This window comes from Tympanuchus pallidicinctus, unplaced genomic scaffold (genome assembly GCF_026119805.1).
Source record: "Tympanuchus pallidicinctus isolate F22 unplaced genomic scaffold, pur_lepc_1.0 scaffold31, whole genome shotgun sequence".
Classification (NCBI taxonomy): Eukaryota; Metazoa; Chordata; class Aves; order Galliformes; family Phasianidae; genus Tympanuchus; species Tympanuchus pallidicinctus.
The window spans coordinates 10,172,791-10,196,020 of NW_026294749.1; the positions used below are offsets into that span (position 1 = coordinate 10,172,791).

General features: G+C 41.4%; 2 protein-coding genes across 6 annotated transcripts in view; both read left to right on the forward strand.

Annotated features, from left to right (window-relative positions):
* E2F3 (E2F transcription factor 3) overlaps positions 1–18,795 on the forward strand; it is a 43,323-nt gene extending 24,528 nt beyond the window's left edge. For 2 of the 4 annotated variants that reach the window (XM_052697960.1, XM_052697963.1), the window contains exons 2-7: positions 6,051–6,162; positions 9,007–9,226; positions 9,802–9,960; positions 12,542–12,656; positions 15,646–15,784; positions 16,499–18,795. In XM_052697960.1, coding sequence (XP_052553920.1) covers positions 6,051–6,162; positions 9,007–9,226; positions 9,802–9,960; positions 12,542–12,656; positions 15,646–15,784; positions 16,499–16,764 — 1,011 coding nt within the window. In that variant the 3' untranslated portion in view covers positions 16,765–18,795. The remainder of the gene's footprint in view (positions 1–6,050; positions 6,163–9,006; positions 9,227–9,801; positions 9,961–12,541; positions 12,657–15,645; positions 15,785–16,498) is intronic. The other 2 variants (XM_052697961.1, XM_052697962.1) reach the window with 2 other exon arrangements.
* A 3,159-nt stretch (positions 18,796–21,954) lies between these two features.
* CDKAL1 (CDK5 regulatory subunit associated protein 1 like 1) overlaps positions 21,955–23,230 on the forward strand; it is a 364,386-nt gene continuing 363,110 nt past the window's right edge. The window contains exons 1-2 of one of the 2 annotated variants that reach the window (XM_052697955.1): positions 21,955–22,053; positions 22,345–22,382. The gene's annotated coding sequence lies outside the window, so the exon portion shown is untranslated. Of the gene's footprint in view, positions 22,211–22,344; positions 22,383–23,230 lie in introns of both variants that reach the window. The other variant, XM_052697956.1, reaches the window with a different exon arrangement.

Below are 23,230 nucleotides of genomic sequence, written 5' to 3' on the forward strand. Positions count from 1 at the left end.
TGAGTGATACCTAATGAGCTGAGAGCTTAGGAAACACAAATTGATGTTGTGGAAGAGATTTATTTATCTTCTTCCTTATTACTACAGTTTCCATTTTCTAAGAAGAAAATGCGAGGTTGCTGTGGTAGAGTGAGTTTTGTAGGGCAATTTTTATAAGCTGTACTTTCACTTGACTTAAAATGTTTCTTTATAAGTTGCTTTAAATACCAGATGTTTGTGACACTATAATCACAGTAACCCAGGTGAATAAGTAGCGATATTGCAGACTGACATCTTCCTCGTGTAGGTTTTACAATGTATTTGATTCTAGAGGCACTATTTTTGTGCAGCTTTCTCTATACTTTCACCTGAGTCCAGTGGATGAGCTATATATGTAAAATGTAATTTGAGGTGATTAAAGTGCCATTCCTTTTCTGTTTTGGAAGGGAACATACTTTTGACGGAGAAGGAATATTCTGGGGGAGAAGCTTCTCAGAAGCTCCTTTTTAGAAACATACTTTAAGTTCTTTTTACATACAAGTGCTTTAATTCCAGTCTATTCCTGTATCTCCCTACTTATTTTCTTAAACCCTCTTTTTATGTTTCTATCCTCTCATGATTAACTTCTGAAACAACGGTTTAAATTATTGGTAGCTGTGTGTAGACAGTTGGGGCAGAGGATATATATCCTCATTGACAATTTAAATCCATTTCCTTTCCAGGAGATTGGATTGTGAAGTTATTCAATAGGTGCAAAACAAGGACTTGTCACTAGGAGTCTGAATGCAGCACTCTGATAGTCTTCTTGTACCTTATTGATGACCTGAGTGTTTCCTCACTTCTGAGTCAGCCCCTGCAGAGGGCTCTCCTGCTTTCCTGTTTGCCCCTTTTGCTATTTTTTGGTCTTTCCTGGTGTCAGGGTGTGCTGTTTGCTCCATCCTCACCTTGGCCCTCACATATCAGAGATGGTGCAATCACACGTTCTCTAAAAGAAGGGGCTGTATCTCCTCAGTCAGTGGAGGATAAATTTTCTTGGCATATGAACAGTTCTGTGAATTCACTCAGAGGTGTCCTTTTCCTTTGGTTCTTCTTCTGTATTCCTTCACCATTAAGCTCTGGCTTAATTTATGCTTTCAAGACGCTCGCTTTCTTCTCTGCAGCTCTTGACCTCTGGAACAATTTTCTAGAATCCACGCCTCATGCTTTTAAACTGTGTTTTAAAATGATTGCTTAATTTTGAAAATGTAAAGAAAAGCCTATCAAAACTGAACGTGGTCTTATAAAGCATTTGTATGATGACTTTCTCGCTGCAGCCAACATTTATCTGTGCTGTCTGGGTAGGCTTGGATCCCCTCCCCAGCAATATCTGCATTGTGGTGGCATACAGAAAAGCTGCCATTTTATCTGCTCCTAGCAATTGTAATATCTTCTAGAGCCAATGTGAGGCTTAGTCATCTGCTCCTACTTAACCTGCTCAGCTTGGTCTTTGCTGCAAGGCACCAGCAGTGGCTCAGCTGAGTGCTCAGACGCATTTCTCTGACTTGCTCCCAAGCTCACCAGCAGCTATCGTCTACATACAGAACTCCTTCCTCACCATGCTTGGTCATTCTCAATCTTCCTGTTTTCTCTGCCCAGACAACCTCAAACTGGTATTGCTTTGTGACTTCTCAGCCCAATTTTCTTGGAGTGAGTTATTTTCTATCCTCATCTCTGCAAACTTTGTCCCATTTTAGAACTCATTCAGAGCTCAGCTTTTGTCTGTTGTGACACAAATGAGACAGCTGCTGCTGTAGTACGTCTTGATGGCCTGCTAGGGAAATGAGCAGGGGCATGAGATGGGTCCTGCTCTGAGTGGGACTTCCTGGGAGATCACACAAGAGCTGTGCTGCTCACAGCTGAAACACGTGTTTATTTTGAAAATGTATCCATGGGTCTTTTCCAAGTGTTTGTAAATCTGGGATTTTAAGGGAATAGAAATGCATGCTCCTGTCTGAGATCATCCTTCTATCAAATTTGACATCTGCTCAATTGCATAAAGGGTGCGGGAGTATTTCAGACCATAGTTTGTCTTAGGTCTGTCTTCTGCAGGCTGTGCAACTGCTTTGCATCCTGCAAAGAAGCTGAGGGAGACATCTAGCAGGAAAAAATTCAGCACACATAGTTTGGCAAAGTTTTGCTCTGCGGTTTTGTCATTGGAAAGAATTAGAAGATGTTTTTTGTACTTCTTCCCTCAAACCCTCTCAAAGAAAAAAAGCTTTGGTTACACACAGCTCAGCCTTCAAAAGCTGATGCTGCCTGTTACCCACTGCTGCACTTCCTTCTCTGCTGTCTTCACAAAACCCCATGCTGACTGTTGCCTAACACCCAGGCACTCTTACAGGGTAACACTTGGGCTTTTTTTTTATTTAATTACTGTGTGACATGAAAGTGGAGCCACGCAAATGCCAAGGGGGATAAGAGGTGCCCACTGCTCCCACTCAGCAGCCCTCAGTGCTGGGCTGGGTTTTCTGCAAGCATACCTGCCTCCAACCTGTTCCTACAAGTTAATCTCTCAGACTGTCTCAGCATACAGTGAGTTGCATCAGGTTCTGCCTACTTGAAAATACTTGACTTATCCCAGTAATTTCTAAACTGTTTTCCTATAAAGCCAAATGTTCCTTTGAAGATATTCTTGTAATTTTGCCTCTGGGGTTAATTGTGGTATGTATCTGTTTGTTATTTATTGAGTTTGTTTGTTTTTGTATTCAGTGATGATTGAAGCTAAAAGGGCATAACTATGTTGGACCTGATGTGCCACCTGTTCCCAGTGATCTGCTCTGAGAGGTGGATTCCTGGTTGTATCTCGTAGCTTCACCTGGCTCACTGCCCCACCTGCTTTAGGACTATTATGCATCCCTCCTGAGGAATCTGACCACCATTTATTTCACTTGGGTTTCACGTCACTGAAAAGTTCTTGGTGTCTTATCTTTGTCTGTCACTGGGCTGCTTTGTGCTGGTGTCCTTTGGCTTGGTGCTTATGATCAGATCCTGTGTTGCTGTACTGGAAGATTCTGCGTGCTGTGACTGATGAAGCAATGCAAATAAGTGCAAATACTACCAATATGTGCAAATAATGGATATAGTGCTCTAGCAGAAATACGTGAGTTACACAAACTCCCTTCTAGTAGTTGAAGGGAGTGTATAAACAAGAGAGAGGATGACTGTTTACGAGAGTGGATAGCGATAGAACAAGGAGGGATGGCTTTAAACTGAGACAGGGGAGGTTTAGGTTAGATATTAGGAGGAAGTTTTTCACCCAGAAGGTGGTGAGACACTGGAACAGGTTGCCCAAGGAGGCTGTGGATGCTCCATCCCTGGAGGCATTCAAGGCCAGGCTGGATGTGGCTCTGGGCAGCCTGGTCTGCTGGTTGGTGACCTGCACACAGCAGGGGGTTGGAACTGGATGAGCTTTGTGGTCCTTTGCAACCCAGGCCATTCTGTGATTCCATGAAATTGGAATTTTTAAAATGGCTATGATTCCACCACTTGCAGAATAAATAACATTTATAAAAAAACATTTCTCAGGGGAAGTCTTGCATAAGAAAGCACTATGAATAATTTTGGAGGTGGGAAAAAAATATGAATTACCCAGAAACTCCAGAGAGAGGAAAAGGCACTAGAAAATCTTTGGTCTGTAACTTGGGGAAGAAGAAAGTGACACACAGTACCACTTCAGTCCTGGATCTTATCAATTATGAAGCTTGTAAAACAGGAAGGGGAAGAAAGTACTTGCTGAGTGACATGTAACATCTGGCCAGAAATTAAACATTCCAAAACATTTCTGAAAATTCTTCTTGGTAACTTTGCTAAGCTATTTTAAACTCTTCTAAAATATTTTGCTTTGTATCTCTCTATGTAGTGAGACTAACAATATCGTGTTGCTTGCTGTATACCCCTAGATATACCCAGCTGGGCTTGTGCTGCTGTGCCCAGCTGAAGGATGCTGTTGATGTTCACTAAAACTACCAAATGCAATTGTTTGAAGTTCACAGGAGGAAGTTCCAAGTGTTTAACCACAAAAGCAAGGGCAAAATGCTGTCATTCATGTGTTACGAGACAAGTTCAGACACAAAGTTTTGATATGTGGGCCAAACTTGAAACTTGGGTTTCTTTTTCTTTTTTTTTTTGTATGGATGAAGTTGCTGCAAACCTCTGGATTTTCAGTCTTCAGCATTTTCCCTCCTTCTCACACCTGGTTTTGAGATTCTCTTTTATCTTTAATTGTATCCCTTTGGCCTAGTATTCCCACACCCTGAATTGTTCCTTTTTCACCCCTCCTTTCTTTTCTCTTACAGTGAGAGGCTGGAAAACCACTTAGTTAAAAAAAAAAAAAAAGGCAAAATGTATTTTTCCTTGTGAAATACCTGTAATCTTAATTAAATCCAATTACACTGTCTAAAATATTAGCTGAATGCTTTTGTTAACAGTTCACAGAGTGACGGCATTGAGGGGATTGGAAGGGACCCTTGAGATCATTAAGTCCAAGCCCCTGCTGACCTTTTCAAAGAGGTCCTTGGATTACAGAGCTGCTGTCTCATGCTGATGAGCAGAGAGATCTCACACCTTTAGAAGGTGGCTGCTGATGGGCCACCTGAGGATGGGGACATGGTGCCTGTGTTGACTAGAGGGATGTAGGCAGCTCAGTCTTGCTCTGTCATAGATGTCTTAGTGCTTTACCCCTTCATGCAGAGTAGGAAAGAATGGCTTTAGCACTCATGCTGTTAGTCTGTAGGTTCATAGGTTTCGTGTGCTTTAATTCACCTTTTAACAAGCTTGACGTTTTCAAGCAGGGGCCAGCAAAAGGATGTCAGCTATCCAAAACCAAATGCATATAAATTAATTTATTTGGAGCCTTCTGTAGGTCACAAACCAAAGTAAAATGCATAAACTACATGGCCAGTCCAGCAATATCTATCTTACAACTCCATAGCACAACGTATGATTTTATTTTCGTTCACTGAGGAGCAGAGTACGATGTTACTCTTAGCAGCAAGTTTAAAGAATGAGCATAGAAAGTACTCTGAATTTTTCAAACTGATTGACTAAACAACATTCTTCACAAAGAGTTATTTGGGTAAACTTCATTAGGTATAAAACTTCTTTTTCCTCTTTTCTCTCTAGTCAGGCAATGTTCTTTCCATTCTTAGGCTATCAAATATCCCTGTATCAAATTTCAGTAACTTGAGCAGTATGTGGAAGAGTTAAGAATAGTTTCCAAAGACAGTAGATTTTGTTTCTGTCTAGGAAGAAAATTCATGTCAATGACAGTTTTCGTTGTAGTCTGTCTGTTACATAGTTTAACAGTTTGTTTTTTTTCCATTCCAATGTTGTGCACAGTTTTCCTTCGAGCTGAATGGAGCTCATCTTCAGGCATCATCTTTCTGATACTACTCTTGCTCCACCTTGCTTTTGTGTCTGTAGCTTTAATGCAAATGTGAAATCACTGAAAGCACAACCACCATGATTGAGAGAAAAATTGCTGACAAGAAGGGGAGAACAGAAATCTAGTTCTTCTCTTGATATATTGTGTAGTATTTCACTGATGGAATGTTGATAATATTGGAACTTTCTGGTCCTCTCAAAGCTATCCTTTCAAGTGGCAAAGGGAGAATTTAACTTGCACTACTGCTACCAATGCTCAGACTTACATGGGTACGATACGGATTATATAGCTATGGTCCTTTTCAGTAGGAAAGTAGCTTTGTGTGTGTGTGCATTTGTGTACTTGAGAGACTGGCTTTATCTTTCTTAACTGGAATGTTTTCAACTTGGGTGAAAGTTTCACAAATGTTTTCAAATTTAAAGATCTGTTGAATTATTTAAACAGAACCATTGGTCTCTCCTTTGACAGTGAAGTATTTAGTACACCTTGGGATTGCAGTAAATAGACACGTGTCCTCATGATGAATGTGGGGTAAAAGCCTAAACCTACAGATGCTGTGAAGTCTGCCTTTCCCATTGTGCCAGTATTCTGTTTGATGAAACAAAATGCTCTTATTAACACTTCTTGGTTTGTTTGTTTGCTTGAATAGGCAAAACGAAGGCTGGAGCTGGGAGAAAGTGGCCACCAGTATCTTGCTGAAGGACTAAAGACTCCAAAGGGGAAAGGAAGAGCTGCAACAAGAAGTCCAGATAGCCCAAAAAGTAAGGGGATTTGTGACATGCTTTGTGGGACAGGTTTTTTATTTTACTAGCTTGAGATCAGACTGAACTAACTTCATTGCCAAGTCAATGATAGAATCATAGAATATCCCATGAGGAAGTGAACCCCGAGGATCATAGTGTCCAACTCCTAGCTCCACGTGGTGCCACCCAAAATTCAAGCCCTCTGTCTGAGAGTATTGTCCAGATGCTTCTTGGGTCCATGACACCGAGGAGCCTGTTCTAGGGACTAACCACCCTGACAGTGAAGAATCTTTTCCTAGCACCAGTCCTGACCCTCCCCTAACACAGCCCCGTGCTGTTCCCTTGGGTCCTGTCCCTTCCACCAGAGAGCAGAACTCTGTGCTGACCCTCCTCTCCACTCTGAAGAGCTGCAGGCTGCTATGAAGCCTCCCTCAGCTCCTCTACTCTGGGCTGAACAAGGCAAGGGACAAAGCATCTTTGTAGCCTTCCTTTGGATGATCTCTAGTAGCTTTATGTCCCTTTTACCTTGTGGCACCCACAGCTGCATAAAGTGCTCGAGTGAGGCTGCACAGCATGTGGGACAGCCCTTTCCCTCACTCGGTGGCAGTGCTGGGCCTGATGCATCCCAGGGTCCAGTTGTCGCTTTGGGCTCCCAAGGGCACACTGCTGACTCAGATTCAAAGTTAGAATAGTATGTTTATTGCTGAGCTCACCTGGATGCAGGTGTACCAAATTCAACCATGCAGCCAGCCATGCACCATGTGGTTGCAGTCTGTCCCACTGCAGGCTGACCTGGAGTCCTCCTCAGCCAAGAACACCTATTTGGGGGCTCCTGTGTGAAATGGATGTGGAGGAATATAAATATTATAGAGGGTTCAAATGCACTTATGAGGTAGGGCTAATAAAGCTGGCCTCCTCTTCTTCTGCTAACGTGCAGTAGCTGCTTGGCAGGGCTTTTTTTTCCAAGCAGGGACTTGCAAAGAGCAGTAGCTGTGCTTCGATCGTGTGACACTCTAAATGCTTTCCGTGTAGTTTGAATTGTCTTCTGTCTCTGCACTGTGACTGGATTATTGCTGTCACTGTTTAGGTGCTGCAAATATTGATTTTTTTACATTGCTACTGCCTCAGGAAGTAGGTTTTCTGCAGCAGGCATTGGAGAATGTAGCTTTGCCACTTGTTTTGAGGATTTCAGGAGAATTGCCTGAGTGCTTGCAGAGGGAGGAGTTTGCAGTAGAAGAATTGGGGAAAGGCAGACATTGGGGCAGCAAGGGTGGTGTTTGAAGGGAAAAGGATACAAAGAAATAGCTACTTGCCCCTCCTTCCTAAATGCTCGTTTTTATTGAGACAGAGAAGGAATGTGAAATTATCTGAAAATATGGGCTTTAAGAAGAGAATTTAAACTACAGTTGTTTTAATTAAACCAAACTTCATTCAGCTACATAAAGTCTGTTTTTTAAATTGAAGTGCATTCTCACACAAGTTCCGTACCATTCAGAGCACAGGATTCTGTTGCAGGGTTGATAGGTCTGTACAGAGGACTTCCCTGCTGGAACGCCTTCCATTTGAGGTGGCGGTCGTGTTGCCTGTTGCTCTTCCCTTGCTGATCCTCTTATTCTTTCCCAAACCCCAAATATAAATAACAAATAAACAGAAACAACCCCTCATTTGGCTCTAAATATACATGGTCTCCTAACTGAAATGACTGTTACTGTTTTTCAGTGCAGACAAGCCCTGACCACCAACAAATAAGATACAACAGGTTTTCTTTGCGAGCTGACAGTCTATTGTTTTCTTTGAAGAGCTCCCATATTCTTTAAAGTGGTAGCCTGAAGTTTTGCCTTTAGGTAGGATGTCTGTTTAGACTGACTTGTACAAGGAAGTTGGGACCTGAACCTTGAAAATATGATAGTGGCCACTGGATCTGCCAAAGATCCATCCTGTGTGATGCTTCACCTAACCTAATGCAAATGAAAGGCTTGAGAAGTACAGCCACTGGTTTGATAACAGTGTTGATCTTCCCATAGGGAAGCTTTCAACCCAGCAGACTTGTAATAGCGGTCATCTTATTTTCCTTGATGGAAAAGCCCTGAATGTTTTGATTTTTTTTTTCTGATCTATATGTTTTAACTCTTAAAAGCTCATCTGTTAAGCATATTGATGTTACGTTTACATGTGAAAATAGAGAATCGTAAGATTCAAACTGTTTGCAGACTTCTTATTTAATAGAAGTGGGTACTGTTGCCTAGTTTGAGCATTGTTTGGTTACAGAGAAATGATTATAAATTGCATCTCACGTCAATGTCATCTAATTCACTTGAGCTTTTTGTAAGTCATGAAGACCGGCAGGATGGAATCTGTCATCTTGTTCTCCCACTGAAGTACACCTAAGTCTTGTTCAATTGCATGAGAAGCACTTATCTTACAAGAGGAAAAAAATCAAACCCTGATGAAAGCTGGCTATCAGCCTGATGAAAAAGAGTGATTTGGTGGTTTGTTTTTTTTTTTCTTTTTTTTTTTTAGCATTGCTGCCAGGATAAATAGATACTAAAAATACCGTCAAGAATTCACATAGCGAAAGCCTAAGCAGAATTTTGCTATATGCAACTGTCAGACTAATGGAAATATTTGCATTTTAAAAAGTGTGTATTTGCTCATGTACCTGTGATTTTTTGGAAAAGTACATCTTGAAATACAAATAAATACCCAGTGGTAAGTTGCCTCTTAATGCAGAGGTTTGAGAGATTTCCTTAGTAAAAATGAAAGCAATGTCTGTCATGTGTATCCTTTCATTACTGGATGCTGCTTTTGGAACTAATATGAGAAAACTGATTCGTCTGTTGTTTTGTTTTTTTTCTTTCCAAGCCCCAAAATCTCCTTCAGAAAAGACTCGGTATGATACATCGCTTGGCCTCCTTACAAAGAAGTTCATTCAGTTGCTGAGCCAATCTCCTGATGGGGTTTTAGATTTGAACAGAGCGGCGGAGGTCCTCAAGGTGCAAAAAAGGAGGATTTACGATATCACCAATGTACTGGAAGGCATCCATCTCATTAAGAAAAAATCCAAAAACAACATTCAGTGGATGTGAGCATTCATTATCCTTTTCCATTCCTCCTGGCTGGTTTCACTGTTACAGGGTAGCAACACTTCTCCCACCTTCTATTATAGCACTTTGCTTCAAGTAAGCATCCAGAATGTCTTCTGTCCGGATAAAGCTTTCTTTTTCAGTTAATTAAGGCAGACTTTCAGTGTATAAATAGTGTTTGTCAGGGAAATTATCAATCCAAATTTGTCTGAAAGCTGGATTAACTGATTTGTTTCTGCAGATGGAAGAAGTTTTTATGTACTCATCTTTACCTACTGTCCTCCTCATTCTTTTTCAAGGTGTGGTTAGAGAGAGGGGCGTTACAAGCAAGACTTTGTAACTGCTTAGCAATGTCCAACTTTGCCATCTTACTGGGGGTTCTAAAACATGTTGTCAAAATGAAAAGATTGTTTTTCTGGAAAGTGTAGTCTGCGTTGATACACAATGGGCAGATTTAGGGGAAAAGGACTGAGAAGTCGATGTGCAGTGTATAACTCTGCTTTTTCATTGTCCTGTGGCCTAGTGTCTCGCTTTACAAACGTTCAAATGGTGTCTTTGTTCTTTGGATTCCTAGGGGCTGCAGTCTGTCAGAGGATGGTGGCATGATGGCACAGCGTCAAGGCCTCACGAAGGAGGTGACTGAACTGACTCAGGAAGAGAAGAAACTGGATGAGCTAATCCAAAGCTGCACACTGGACCTGAAGCTGCTAACAGAGGACTCAGAGAATCAGAGATATCCTTTTTGCCAAAACCTCAGCGAGGATCACTTTCCTTGCTGTTCCCTTAACACCACGAGAATTCTTTCCAGTAACGTGATACAAACCATCAGATGATTCCAAGGTCTGCTAACTGGTTTTAATGTATTTTTATCTAAAAGTTACTTAAACCACACTTGCACCTGTAATACTTCAGAAGCGCCAACCAAAAAAAGCAGTATATGAAGTAGCCTATGACATCCATGTTCTCCTAAAGCAGAACCAAGAATCTAGCTGATTAATGAGCAGCAACATCCAAACCCCTGTGTGTTTTAGACTGTTTGCAGCCTAGATCATCTCCCATTCTGTGTGTGCAAAAGGTGGGAAGACAGAGTCTTTACAAGCTAACAGAGGTTTGTGTGTTCATGAGTGTGTACTCACTGTGTAATGCATTTACTGCATTAAACTGCGTTTGTACATTACAGGCACAGAGTGGAAAAAAGTGAAGTTGAGAGTCAGTTTAGTATGCAGCTTGCACAAAAAATTCAAATTTCTCTGATTTGAGAGTCTACAGTTAAAAATATATGAAGGTTTTATGAACTCTCAGAATGTCTATTTCAGACTACATTATTTAATGTAATAGCAATGCTCAATTGCATGCAGCTCGTATAACTTCTGATGTTCTGTCTGCTAAAACCTCTTGTAATTAAGCAGTTCTCATTTTCAGTAGATTTCTCACCTACTAGCAATGGAGAATATTTTAATGAATGCTCATATGAAAGATATTATTACTTTAAATTGTATTTCTTAAAGACCATCTAATAAACTGAACTTTTTCTTAGGAAATAAGTATGGGAGCATCAATAGAAAGTAATCTGAACAATGTAGATATTGTTTTTTTGATTATGCTTACATCTCAAAATGCACATGAAAGGAAGATTGCCAAGTAGCCTGGGGAATAGGGTCAGCACTGTCCTCAGACAAGAGCTTGGTAACATAGAGATTTAAGTGAGACAACACAGTATTATGATTCCCTATTTTTTCAAGCACTGACTGGGCAGAGACCCCTGCACTTCATCCCCTGAGGAGCCAGCAGCTGGATGAGGAAAGATCACTGTGGGCATTAGCACGTAGGAGAGTGTAGTCCCAGAATCCTTCTGTGACTTTAAGTTTACCAATAATACTAGCAGTTAGGGAGGAGGGGAAGCAAAAATGTTAATCACAGAATCATAGAATGGCCAGGGTTGGAAGGGACCTCAAGGATCATGAATCTCCACCCCCCTGCCACACGCAGGGCCACCAACCTCCCCATTTAATGCCAGCCCAGGCTGCCCAGGGCCCCATCCAACCTGGCCTTGAACACCTCCAGGGATGGACGGGGCATCCACAGCCTCTCTGGGCAGCTGCTCCAGCACCTCACCACTCTCATAGTAAAGAATTTCCCCCTGACATCCAACCTAAATCTTCCCTCCCTTGACTTAAAACCATTTCCCCTTGTCCTGCAGTTACCTACCCTTTCAAAGAGTTGATTCCCCTCCTGTTTGTAGGCTCCCTTTAGGTACTGAAAGGCTGCACTGAGGTCACCCCGCAGCTTTCTTTTCTCCAGGCTGAACAAGCCCAGCTCCCTCAGCCTGTCTTTGTAGGAGAGGTGCTCCTGTCCCCTGATCATCTTTGTGGCTCCTCTGGACCCTCTTGTTAAATCTGAGGATGGATCTGATTGCACCTCTGTGCTGTCTTCAGCTAATATCACTGAAGCTGTGGGGTGGCTTAATGACTGCTTAACCTCTACGGCCACAGTTTCTGCTTCTGAAGATGTTTTATTTTTCCTTGTGATTAGGTAGGGCCAAAACATTGTTTGCTTTTGTGCTTTTTCATTTCTTTTTTACAAACAAAGTCAGAAAGTAACTGATTGTGACTTTGGGTATGTGACCAGCATCAGTTTGGGGACCTGTTGGCTACAACACTGGAGATTGTTGTTGTATTTGAAAAACATGCAATCCCTTCCTTTGCTCATATCTTGACAGGCACTGCTGTGGTAACTTGTAGTATGCGTTTGAGAACCTTGACTCTTGTAGAAGTGGTAAAAGCCATTTCCATGAAATTCCATGTTGCCTCCTGACCCATTACTTTGCCTTTGGTCCAGTTTAGGTGTGAGATGTTTTGGTGTGTTGAGGTTGGATAGTTTGTCTTGCTGTGCAGGAGCATGTACTAAAATCATTCACATTTCACATTTATAGCTCAGAAAATATAATGATAAATTAGTCTCCTTTGCTATGGCATAAACACTGTGCTAGATAACTCAGTGATGACAAAAATAAAGAGCTGGCAGTTCTTACATGTAATAGCAGCTGTTTGCTGTTCTGAGCACTCAGATACACAGGTCAGTGGCTGAGGCACCACTGTTCAGTAATGCACCAAAATGCTCATTGGTTTGAACAAATCCATGATAAGCAGCAAAATATTCATGTTCATTCCATGTTTATGCAGAAATCAACTCTCTGCACTGGGAGGTTGTTCAGTGTAACTTTGAGAAAGTGGAAAAACAGTTCAAAAATTTTGCTTTTCCTAATAAGCTAAACATATCATAATCTGGGTTGGAAAATTCCTTAATGTGATTACATTAGCTTATGTGACATACCAAGATATTAGAAAAATTAGTGGCCTTAAAGACCAAACTGTTATAGTTGTGAAAGCTCCTCCAGAAACAAGACTTGAAGTGCCTGACCCAGTGGAGGTAAGGAGAACGTGGGTTATTCTGCCAGGCCCTACATTTTTCTATACGTGGAGCAAATGTACTCTGAGTTTTACTGTGGAAACTGATGCCCAAGTTGGATTCTGTTGGCATACAATTCTAAGGGGAATCTTAATCACTTTGCACAAAGTAATCTTTATTTTATCTTTTTCTCTTAGTTCCAGCCTTTCCTTCAGAGTAATCCATGCTGTTACAGCTTACTCTCTTTTGCCATTCTGTATGTAAAAAAATGAGCTCTTCTTCAATGATTGATAATTCCTGTAACATCTTTCTCTCAAGGCTTTTGACTATTATTTTTCTAGCTTTAAGCAGTTTTAGTCTTAAAGTCCATGGATAACTCAAAGTCTTGAGCATCTGAGGGACTTGTATTACTGGTATACTGATTAGAAGAGAAACATGGTTTCATGTGGGATTCTCTTTTCTGAAAGTACCAAAGTTATTGTTGAAGCTTGTGTTTCCTTCCTAGAATCTTTTCTGACCTTTCCTTCCTAGAATCTTTTCTGACCTTTCCTTCTTCCATTATCATCTCTGTTGAAATTTATTTTAACGCATCGGTGAAAAATGTCTTACATTCTTCTAGCATGCTTTTGTTTATCACTGTAAAATCTGTGGAGGTTGGGGGTTTCCCTTTCTATTTAAAGAACTTCAGAAGCTGCCCGTGTTCATCTCTCTCTCTCCTCTGTTGCCCCTTGCTGCTTAAGCCACAGTCTATCTTTGAGTGCCAGCTTTTGCCCGTAGGACATTTGGTTCTCGTTCCTTTTTCCTCTTTTTGTTTCTTTTTTTATTTCAGGTAGATATCTAGGGTGAATTAGTTGCTTCTCGTTTCCTTTCTTGATGTCACAATTACAGAGAAAAATGTTCAGGTGGTTTTGGTTTGAAGATCTCCTCAGGGAGCAGCTTCACGTCATTTCTCTCGTGTCTTATGAACCACATGATTCAGCTGCTCCTGGGATTTTAGCTCACGGTGGCAAAAGTGTGCTGCATTGTAGTTCCTGGTTAACATGGCAGACCCATGTGAATCTGGCAAATGTAAATGCTCTGCATGAGCCACAGCTTTAGGGAGTCAAAAAACATCTTATTTCTTCACTCAAAGAGCATTCAGAGGTGAGGCTAAAACACAAAATCCTCCGTGCTGTGTACATTGCCCTGTGTCACTCCTTTGTCGCTAGCACTGGCCTGGTTCCACGAGCACGGAGCTACCTGCTCCTGGCAGGCAGTAACAGACTCCATGCTGTCACTTCTTCACGTGTGGTTTCCATCTTTTTCTTTTTTCCTGGCGCCGTCCTTAACTTCCTCTTTGAATGCAGATATAGATTTAGGGAGAAAACAGCAATTGCTACAGTGAGGAAGGAGTATCTTTTATCAGTGTCTATCTATATACGTATAGAATTCTGTTTCTTTCCCCTAAGCATTACTCTTTTACATTTTTGAGTGAAATTGGGCAGATAAAGAGAGATGCACACTATGATTAAAAGTAGTACCTAGGCCTCCCGTACCCTGTATAACCACTCACTCATTTGATTTTTCCTATATATTTCTCTTATTTGCAGCTATATTTCAGTGACTTTTTGTGCTTACCTCAGTCACCAACTGTATGTTCTCCAGCTCCCATTCTCCCCATCTTCTTGCTCTCTAATTACCTGCAGCGTTACTCTAAGTATTGCTCGCTGTTATCTGTGCCCTGAGGTATCCCTGTTTTGTTCTTGTTCTCTGTATTTGAAATGCTGCCTACAGTGCCATGTAATGCCAAAGCATAAATAGCATGAAGAACATTTTGTCAAAGAACACAATAAAATGCATTTTAAATAAGCCTGCCAAGAAGTATACGACATCTGAATTCATGTTTGTTTGTTATTCCCTTCCTTCCTTCCTTCCTTCCTTCCTTCCTTCCTTCCTTCCTTCCTTCCTTCCTTCCTTCCTTCCTTCCTTCCTTCCTTCCTTCCTTCCTTCCTTCCTTCCTTCCTTCCTTCCTTCCTTCCTTCCTTCCTTCCTTCCTCCCTTCCTCCCTCCCTTCCTCCCTCCCTCCCTCCCTCCCTCCCTCCCTCCCTCCCTCCCTCCCTCCCTCCCTCCCTCCCTCCCTCCCTCCCTCCCTCCCTCCCTCCCTCCCTCCCTCCCTCCCTCCTCCCTCCCTCCCTCCCTCCCTCCTTCCTCCCTCCCCTCCTTCCTTCCCACCTTCCCACCTTCCCACCATCCCTCCTTCCTTCTCTATTAATATAATACAGCCATAGCAGGTTTATATTCCATAGAGGCATTTATTACTTTTCCTTCATTACACTATGAACAACTTTGGAGATTTTCTGTCTGGCTGCAATATGCCACCTTGCTTTATTGCATCAAGGTGTGAAAGCTAAGAAAACTTCTTGAGATGAATTAAGAGATCCTGCTGTCAGGAACGTCTTTAAAATTAGTGTTGCTTCCTTTGCTTCTTTGAGGGGGGAGCAGAAGTACGTTTCTAAACAGGCTTTGTGATGCAAATGCCTTTGTTGCTGTTTGGAAAAACATCCCCTGGTGAACAGGTGAACTTTCAGCAATTTGATTTCAGCGTGAATCGGTACCAAAGGTTTTCTCTTTTTGAAGGTTGTTCTGACACCTTTTTGAAGCAGAAGTGTTTACACAGACACATCCAATGTTAGTGTTATAAATAATGACTTGGATACCATAGTTCTTTTCCACCAGAATACTCCAGGTTATGATGGGTGTTAGAAAATGTTAGGAGTGCAGTCCTTTATAACTCTCTGGTTATGATACAACACACAGTGGACTTCACTCTTCTGTGTGCCCTCAGTTAGTGTACAGATCTCAGAAGTCTTTCATGTCTTCACAGCTGTATGGTGAACTTCAGGTTTCTTTTGATTAGTAAAAACATGCATCCAAAGATTTTGTTGCTCACACCAGCTTAAGGACTTTCTGTGAGTCTCAGTGTTCTGTGTGTGTACATTACTATAACATCTTACTGCCTTTGTTCTGTTAGCAGAGTGCACTGATACATTTATCTAGTACTCAAGGACCTATTGAAGTTTATCTGTGCCCAGAGGAAAACGATGCTCTCAGTCCAATGAAAACCTATAGTCAGGACCACAATGGAAACATTTCCAAAACCATTTCCAAAGGTAAAATGATTACTTTCTAATACTGAAAGTCTTTCTTCATGCTTCATACAAGATTCATTTGTTGACTTCCTTTACCCTGCTTTTCTTTTTTGGCTTTAATATTCAGAGAAGTGAAAAGCTAAGGTATCCATTTTCCACTGTGTCCTTCTGATGTATATTGAGGGGGAAATGTTTCCTCTCTCCATTTTAAAATCAGTGTCATATTTGCATATGGTATGGAGCTATGTAAGCAAAGTTTGAGACACACTGGGAAAAAAGAATTGTCCCTACGATATTGTCAAGCAGATATTTGCAGCAGAGATCAATCTCAACACCAGGCAAAGATCTCTGTGTATTGGTATCCAGAGCTGCGCAGTGTCACTGATGACAGCTGTTGTGTAGAAGGGTTGCACTTTGAAGTCCTTCAGGTTTGTGAGTTCCTCTTAAAAAAAAAAAAAAAAAAAAGTCATTCATTTTATTCAGTAGTTGTTTAAATGTTGCATTTTTTATTCTTTTTTTTAACTGGAAAAATCAGTGGTGATTGAAATGTGAGTCTTTGTGAGAAGATCTTTGTAAGGTCAAAAACAGGCGGGAAATGTTCTGAACAGGAGGTAACTTTTTGCTTAAATGATGGTTTATGAGAGGCTGTTATGCAGTTGTTACTTTGTGTCATCCAAGTCTAATAGTTTTAATGGGATTCAGTGTATCACCTTTATTTATTTCCCCCTTCTACAGAAGTGGCTTCTGTTAACTCAGGACAAGGTGACTGCTCAGTAAATATGGCAACCATCTCTCCGTTGGCTTCTCCAGCCAACCTTCTACAGCAGACCGAGGACCAAATTCCCTCAAACTTTGAAGGACCATTTGTGAATTTGCTGCCTCCTCTGCTTCAGGAAGATTATTTGCTGAGCCTCGGGGATGAAGAAGGCATCAGCGATCTCTTTGACGCTTATGATTTAGAGAAGCTTCCTTCGTTGGTGGATGAATTTATATACAGCTGATTCTCTTAAATGAAGTGCGTATCTAAATCATGTTTTTTAATGGAATTGGAACACGTCCATTCATTCTGTTGTCCCCTGCTTACCGTAAAATAGCATTATTGAATAAAGTAGGCTCTTGAACGCTGCTGATATTTTAATGAAATTCTCCCTAGAATACTACAAAAAGGTCTTCTCCTCCTTGACCCTAAGCTCCAGTGCCTCGCGAGTCAGCAAGGGCGAGCAGGTGACCGTAGAAGTTCTGTATTCACACTCCCCCAGTCTCTCTTTCCATGACAAGTGGGTTAATGGAGAAGGGCTCAATGAACTGGCTTAGTCGCAAATAACAGTTTTACAATAGTATTTCAGGTCGTGCCTTCTGCAGAGAACGCATGTCTTTCGAGTGTCACCACATGGATCGTAGCTGCAGTACACGTAAATATGAAGTAATGCGGAAGTGTGAAATGAGCTTCTTCAGCTACTCGTGGGAATGTTGAAATTGCTGTCATAATGCTCGTTTTGAGCCGCATACGTGTCTCATTATGAGGTCAAACACTTCTGTCCTTAAAAGCTTTTCATAAAAAATACACTGTAAATGTAGTGTATATTGCGAATATTGGGAAGTATGAAGTTCTGCCACTTCTCGTAGTAATCACAGATTTTTAAATAATGCTTGTGTGTGCGTGTGAAAGTAGTTTTTGTTGGTTGGTTGTTTTTTTAAACTAGAACGAAGATGCACAGTTCAATTTCACTGCCCCCAGTGTGCATTAGAACTGGTACATAATTTTTTGTGGTACTAAGTGGGGCTTTGTGTTAAGTGCCTACTAGAGATGCACTGTGGGTTTTTCCCTCTATGGAAAACACTTATGCCAAGCTTTGTTCAATATATCATATTTATCTCAGTGGGTTTGCTTCCTCTGCTTCCAGCTTTTTATCATTCTCTTTGCCAGCAAAATGGAACTAATTTCTTTTTTTTTTTTCTTCCCAAAGTACATGATTGTAAGTACCACATCAACTGAATTGCATTTATTTTTTGAAGATCTTTGGTAGAATAGTATAATACCAATATTTATTTTTCTGAAAGTGAGAGGAATTCTAAGAAGTCTTACTTTTTTCTTTTTTTTTTTTTTGAGTGTAAAGTATGTTGCCATGTCCTGGGCTAAATTAACGTTGATTAGATTATGCCCATGTAATCCTTTGGTTTGCATTACTGTTGTGCTTATCTGACACATTCAGAAAATTAGTACTATTTGTACTGTAGTAGGATATTACGTACGCAGGTATTCTGGTACCATTGAGTTGCTGCTATGAAAGCTCACACATGAAAAGGCAAGAAGTCACAGTACTAAAAAGAAAACTATATGACTGTGTGAGTTTTGGAATATAACAAATGTATAAAGGGCAACACATAAAGAACTGTTAAACAGTGTTAAGTGTGTGTTTATATGTACAAATGTGTGCATAGATCATTCAGCAGTTGTATTTAAGTTGATATATGTTTCAACTCACACTTTAGTTACCTAGCAGTTTTGTATAATAGGATTAACTTGTAAACACTGCCAGAATATTTTTTAGCTGGTTTGTAATTTTTTAAGAGTTTTTTTTAGATGTGGATCTGTAAATAAAATTGTAGTATTTAAAGTTTCCGTCTTGTGGAAGAGGAAAGTAAAAGTTGTGTGAGCATGAAGATTTGTGAGACAAAGGGGCACTTTTGAGGGGGGAAAAGAAAATGAAGACTAATGCAGACCATCTCTTTATGTACAAATTAAACACTTGTCCCAACGTGCGTGGGCAAAATACTAATCTAATTTAGCTTTGCATTCTATGCTAGTTTTAAAACATTCTGTAAAATACTGTAAAAAAAAAAAAAAAAAAAAAAAAAAAAAAAAAAAAAAGGAAAAATACGACAAGAAAAAAAAAGCTTTTATGGTAAGTTTTGTAAATAGATTTATTAAAGGATGACCTGTTCTCTAGCTGTGATCTTACCACTTCAAATGGATGTAATTTGAATAAATTTTGTATGGTAATGAATCAATAAAAAGGATTTTTTAAAGAGTTTAGATTCATGTACTGCTTTTTAAAATCTTTTCTGGTGCCTATCGTGCTTCTTAGTGGAGACTAGCTAATTGTATTGTTATTGTTAGTGCTTCTCATGCTCAGTTGGCATCAGCTATATTTCAATTCTATTTTTTTAATTATATTAACAAGCTATGTCTTTTTTTTTTTTTTTTTTTCTAAGCCAGAGTGAAACAAGATGAAAAAAAAAAAAAAGAAAAAGAGATGTAGGACACATAGTAGGAGATCCAGAAACAGTAATACCATATGTTTACTTTCATCAGTTCCCTCCCCCTAAATTATCACAGAATTGTAGGGGTTGGAAGGGACCTCCAGAGATCATCGAGTCCAACCCCCCTGCCAAAGCAGGTTCCCTACAGCAGGTCGCACAGGTCGGCATCCAGGCAGGTCTTGAACATCTCCAGAGAAGGAGACTCCACCACCTCCCTGGGCAGCCTGTTCCAGTGCTCCGTCACCCTCACATTATGAGCAGACTTTTTGGACACTTCATAAAAGCTCGGTTATTCTAGAGATAAATAGCATGAAAGACATGGTTGAGGATGTTAGCTTTCCTCCTGGTAATTTTCCAGAAGTCTCCCAATTGTAGCTTGAAAAAAAAGTTGTATTTACTGATGAGTCACCTCCAACACTCACACCAGGTGCACGTTAACTTGTTCTCCCTTTCCGGTCCTGGTGCTGCACCTTTCTAGATGCATCGTCAATAAACTATTAAAAGACAAAAAATACCAGGATAATTGAATCACAGTTGCATGTAAGTTTGCTTAAGAATTGCATTTCTGAGCAAGTCATGTATTTTCTTCCTTGTGCACAAGGGGAAGGCAGTATTTTTATCTCTTTATCTACCTATCTGTTCTCCAGTCTCCATGCATATTAATACTGAAGGGATGATTACAGAGATCTTCTGTTCTTCTGAATTCACAAGAAGTAATCATAGGCCTACAGGACTGTTTTCTCTGAGCTCCACTTACAGTAGTAATTACTGTAAATGTCCTCTTTCTATCCTGTCTGTCAGTTTCCTGACCCATTCTCAGTTTCTGTCGCACAGCTGCCATGAGCATTTATTAATTTTTCCCCAGGGTCTGCTTCTGATTGCTATTTTTCTCATCATTCTCTTTCCTCTTGACTTTGCTTTCTGCATCTGCTTTGTAAACTTGAGATGCACCTAAGCTGTAGGTAAAAAACAAACAAAAAAGCCCAACACAGTTGAAATATTTTTCTGCTGCCCTGAACTGGCACCGTATGCCTCAACGTTATTCAGCATGCAAATATTTATTTCAAGCAAGCATTATTGTGGCCTATGAGTACTGCATTTCTTGATTGCTGGCAAATAGGAAAAGGATTCTACAACATCTGTCAAAACTAGACTGACTGACTGGCAACAACATCACCCTTAACAGAGGAGTTAAATGTCCTTGAACCTGTAGAGAGAATTCCATCTGACAGGGAAAAAGAAGGGCATAGCTTTCCATTCCAAGCAGCACTGAGTGTTGCTGACACACGAGGGTCTAGATTCGCCTGAACTGCAGGAAAGAAGAAAGAAATCTGATTTCTCGTATCTAACTTTAGAACTCATATTTTCTTCCCTGCCTGACTTCCTACCTACTCTACTACCCAGAAGTGCACGTTAGTTATCAGATAATAAGTTTGTCACCAAAATTTGGGTCTTCAGTCAACCAGCAGGCTGTTTCCCTTTTTGTAAGGCTGTTAAGTGAGATCCTCTAGAACAACTGAGGATTTATCTGCTAACTGAAGGACAGTACTGGGTCTAGCACTGCCAGCTGCTGCCTCCTCAAAAGGAACCTTCCTGAGTAGATATAGCAAAGCTTCCTTCTTGCAGTCCTCTGCTTCCTTTGCCACCTGCTGAAGCATCACCACAGATCTCTGCACAGCTTGGTAGTTTTTCATGAATTTGTTACAAAGCATTCAGACTCATGAAATTCAAAGCACAGGGCTCCCTCCAAGTCGTGGCTACATCCTAGGAAGCAACAGGACTGTAACTGCCTAATGTTATGAATTCCTGGCAGTGGGTCAAAGTAAGAGCTCTGCTGGATCATGCTGACGCTGAGCAGCATGGCCTATTTATGTCACCAGGTATGGCACTTGTGTAGGGTTGCTGTTACTGCTTCCTAGGAGCTGCTCTTGGACCTATCTCCCCTTAACATAAGCTGTTCTGTCAACCTTGGCCATCTGAAGATTTTGGGTAGGTCTCTCAGGCTATCTGTGCTCTGGTCACAGTCAGTCACAGAACAGTGCTGATGTTAGTGTAGTTTTGTTTAACCAGAGGGGTAACGCTTGGCTGGTCAGGTCACTGCGAGGTAGCACAGCGCTCCCAGAACAAAGTTTAATTCACTGAGCGCAAATGAAACAATAAAAAGAAAAAACACTGAAACTGAAACTGAAAAGGGAAGAACATTCACCTAATAAGGAAGCGGTTAAAGTGCTACCACTGGCAATGCACGTGTCTGTGCTGACAGGTGTGGATGCACGTAGCTCTGCATACAGCTACTTTGACATACCAAGGGCTACTTAGGCTGTGCTATGAAGGAGGATGTCTAAAACAGATGAATGCACCTCTGGATTTTAGAACGTTTTTCTTCCACTCTGTTCTGAGTAAAAAACACCACAGAAGCAATGAATTACACCTCACCATCCCTCCCACTGACAGCACCCCTGCAATACTCCAGCTTTAAACAAGGAGCAATCAGAGAGCTGAGTGCGCCTGGAGCTGTAACGATGGCCATGGTGCTTTTAACAGCACTCAGTCCTGCCTAGAATTGTCTGTTCTTAAAGGCTGCTTTAAATGAAGTACTTGTTTCGCCGTCTCGATTTTCCTCTTCAAATCTCTCCCATTCCTTTGTTCACGTTGATATCATTGTGGGATTTACTTATTTATTTTTGGCTCGGGGGTTATTGCGAGATAAGCGCGACATAAAATAAGCACCACTTTTAAGGAAGAAAAGAGCAGGAGAGAAAGAGAGATTCGTGGTGAGAAGCTGCCAAGTTTTATCTGCCAGGAGACCAACGGGCCTATTACAGAGCACACTCGGGGCTTTCATCGCCTTTCCCTCCCGCCCGAGGGAGGCTGCAGCCTGCTGCTCTCTGGAGGGCGAAGCAAAGATTCCAGACTTCTTTTGCCCGCTGCCGGCCGCCGTCGCGGCTCCGCCCCGCGCCCATTGCGGAAGGCGGGGGCGGTCCAAGATGGCGCCGCGTGTCTGAGGCGCTGCGCGTCGCGCGCAGGTGAGCGTTGCGCTGGCAGCGGTTGGGAGGCACGGCCGGTGCTGTGCCAGTTGCCAGTCCTGGGGCGAGGAGGAACCGCCGGTCCCCGAGCTCGTCAGGAGGGCTCGCCCGGCTCTGGGCCGTTTTGCGTTAGCAGCACCGTTTTCTTCCTGCGGTGGTAAGAGCGGGATCGGCTCGATGTACCCGAGGCACCTGTTGGAGGAGTGCTTCATCGGCAGTGGTGCGGCACACGGCGCTTCCTGTCCTTCAGTTCTGCTCCTTCACGCTCTGTCACTTTTTTTTTCCCTCCAGGATTATTGTCCAGAAGAGTTTACACCTTGCTTAAAAAGGTACGGATTTTATTTGACCGCGTTCTTTCTTCTGTGGGCCGCCGAAGTAAATCAGGCTCATTCTGTGAGCTGTTCCGTTACACGGTTATGATTCTACAAGAGGGAATTCTACAAGGGAAAAAACCCAAACCTTTTTTCCTTCTCTGTGTTTAGTTAACTGTATTACACGTAGATATAACTCAGTGTAAGGGATGTCACCTTTCTTCCCTACGTTAATTACATGGAACATCATAAGCTGCTGTGGGGGTAGGTGTTTGTGTGGGGTTTGCCTGGGAGGAAGCTTTTATATATGCTGGGATGAGGCAGCACCTGAGCAGTTATGCTGTGCTGTTTGGTCCATACTGAGCAAATTTACTTCTTGGGTTCTTTTTCGTTTTTATTGTATGCATTTGTGTGTAAAGCTCTGCTAGTGCCTAAAAATGTACCCTCAGTACTCACCAGAACAACAAATTCATAGTGAAGGCTTAGGAGTAGGTTTTTAAATCCTGTTTCTTCCTGAGGAACTGAGTAATTGCCTCCCACCTCTTTCTCTGTTCCCATGAGATCATTTAAAAAGCAGATAACTACTTCTAAGAATTTTTTAGAGACTTCTGCTTTTAAGACTTAAGAGTTCTTCACTTGTGTTTCAGTATAGCTTCTTAAAGGGTATTTAATTTCTTAGATGAAATCATGTTTTCCCTCTATTTCTATGTTTCTCTGGACAAAATAGTGATAGGAGCTTTAAGGAAAATCCTGTTTGCATTCAATTTAGTATTTGATATTGAAGCAGAGAATTTCAGCTTATTCCTTTTGAAAGCAACATTCTTTGAAAGTATATGTTATTGTCCTTAAGCCCAGAGATATAGTCT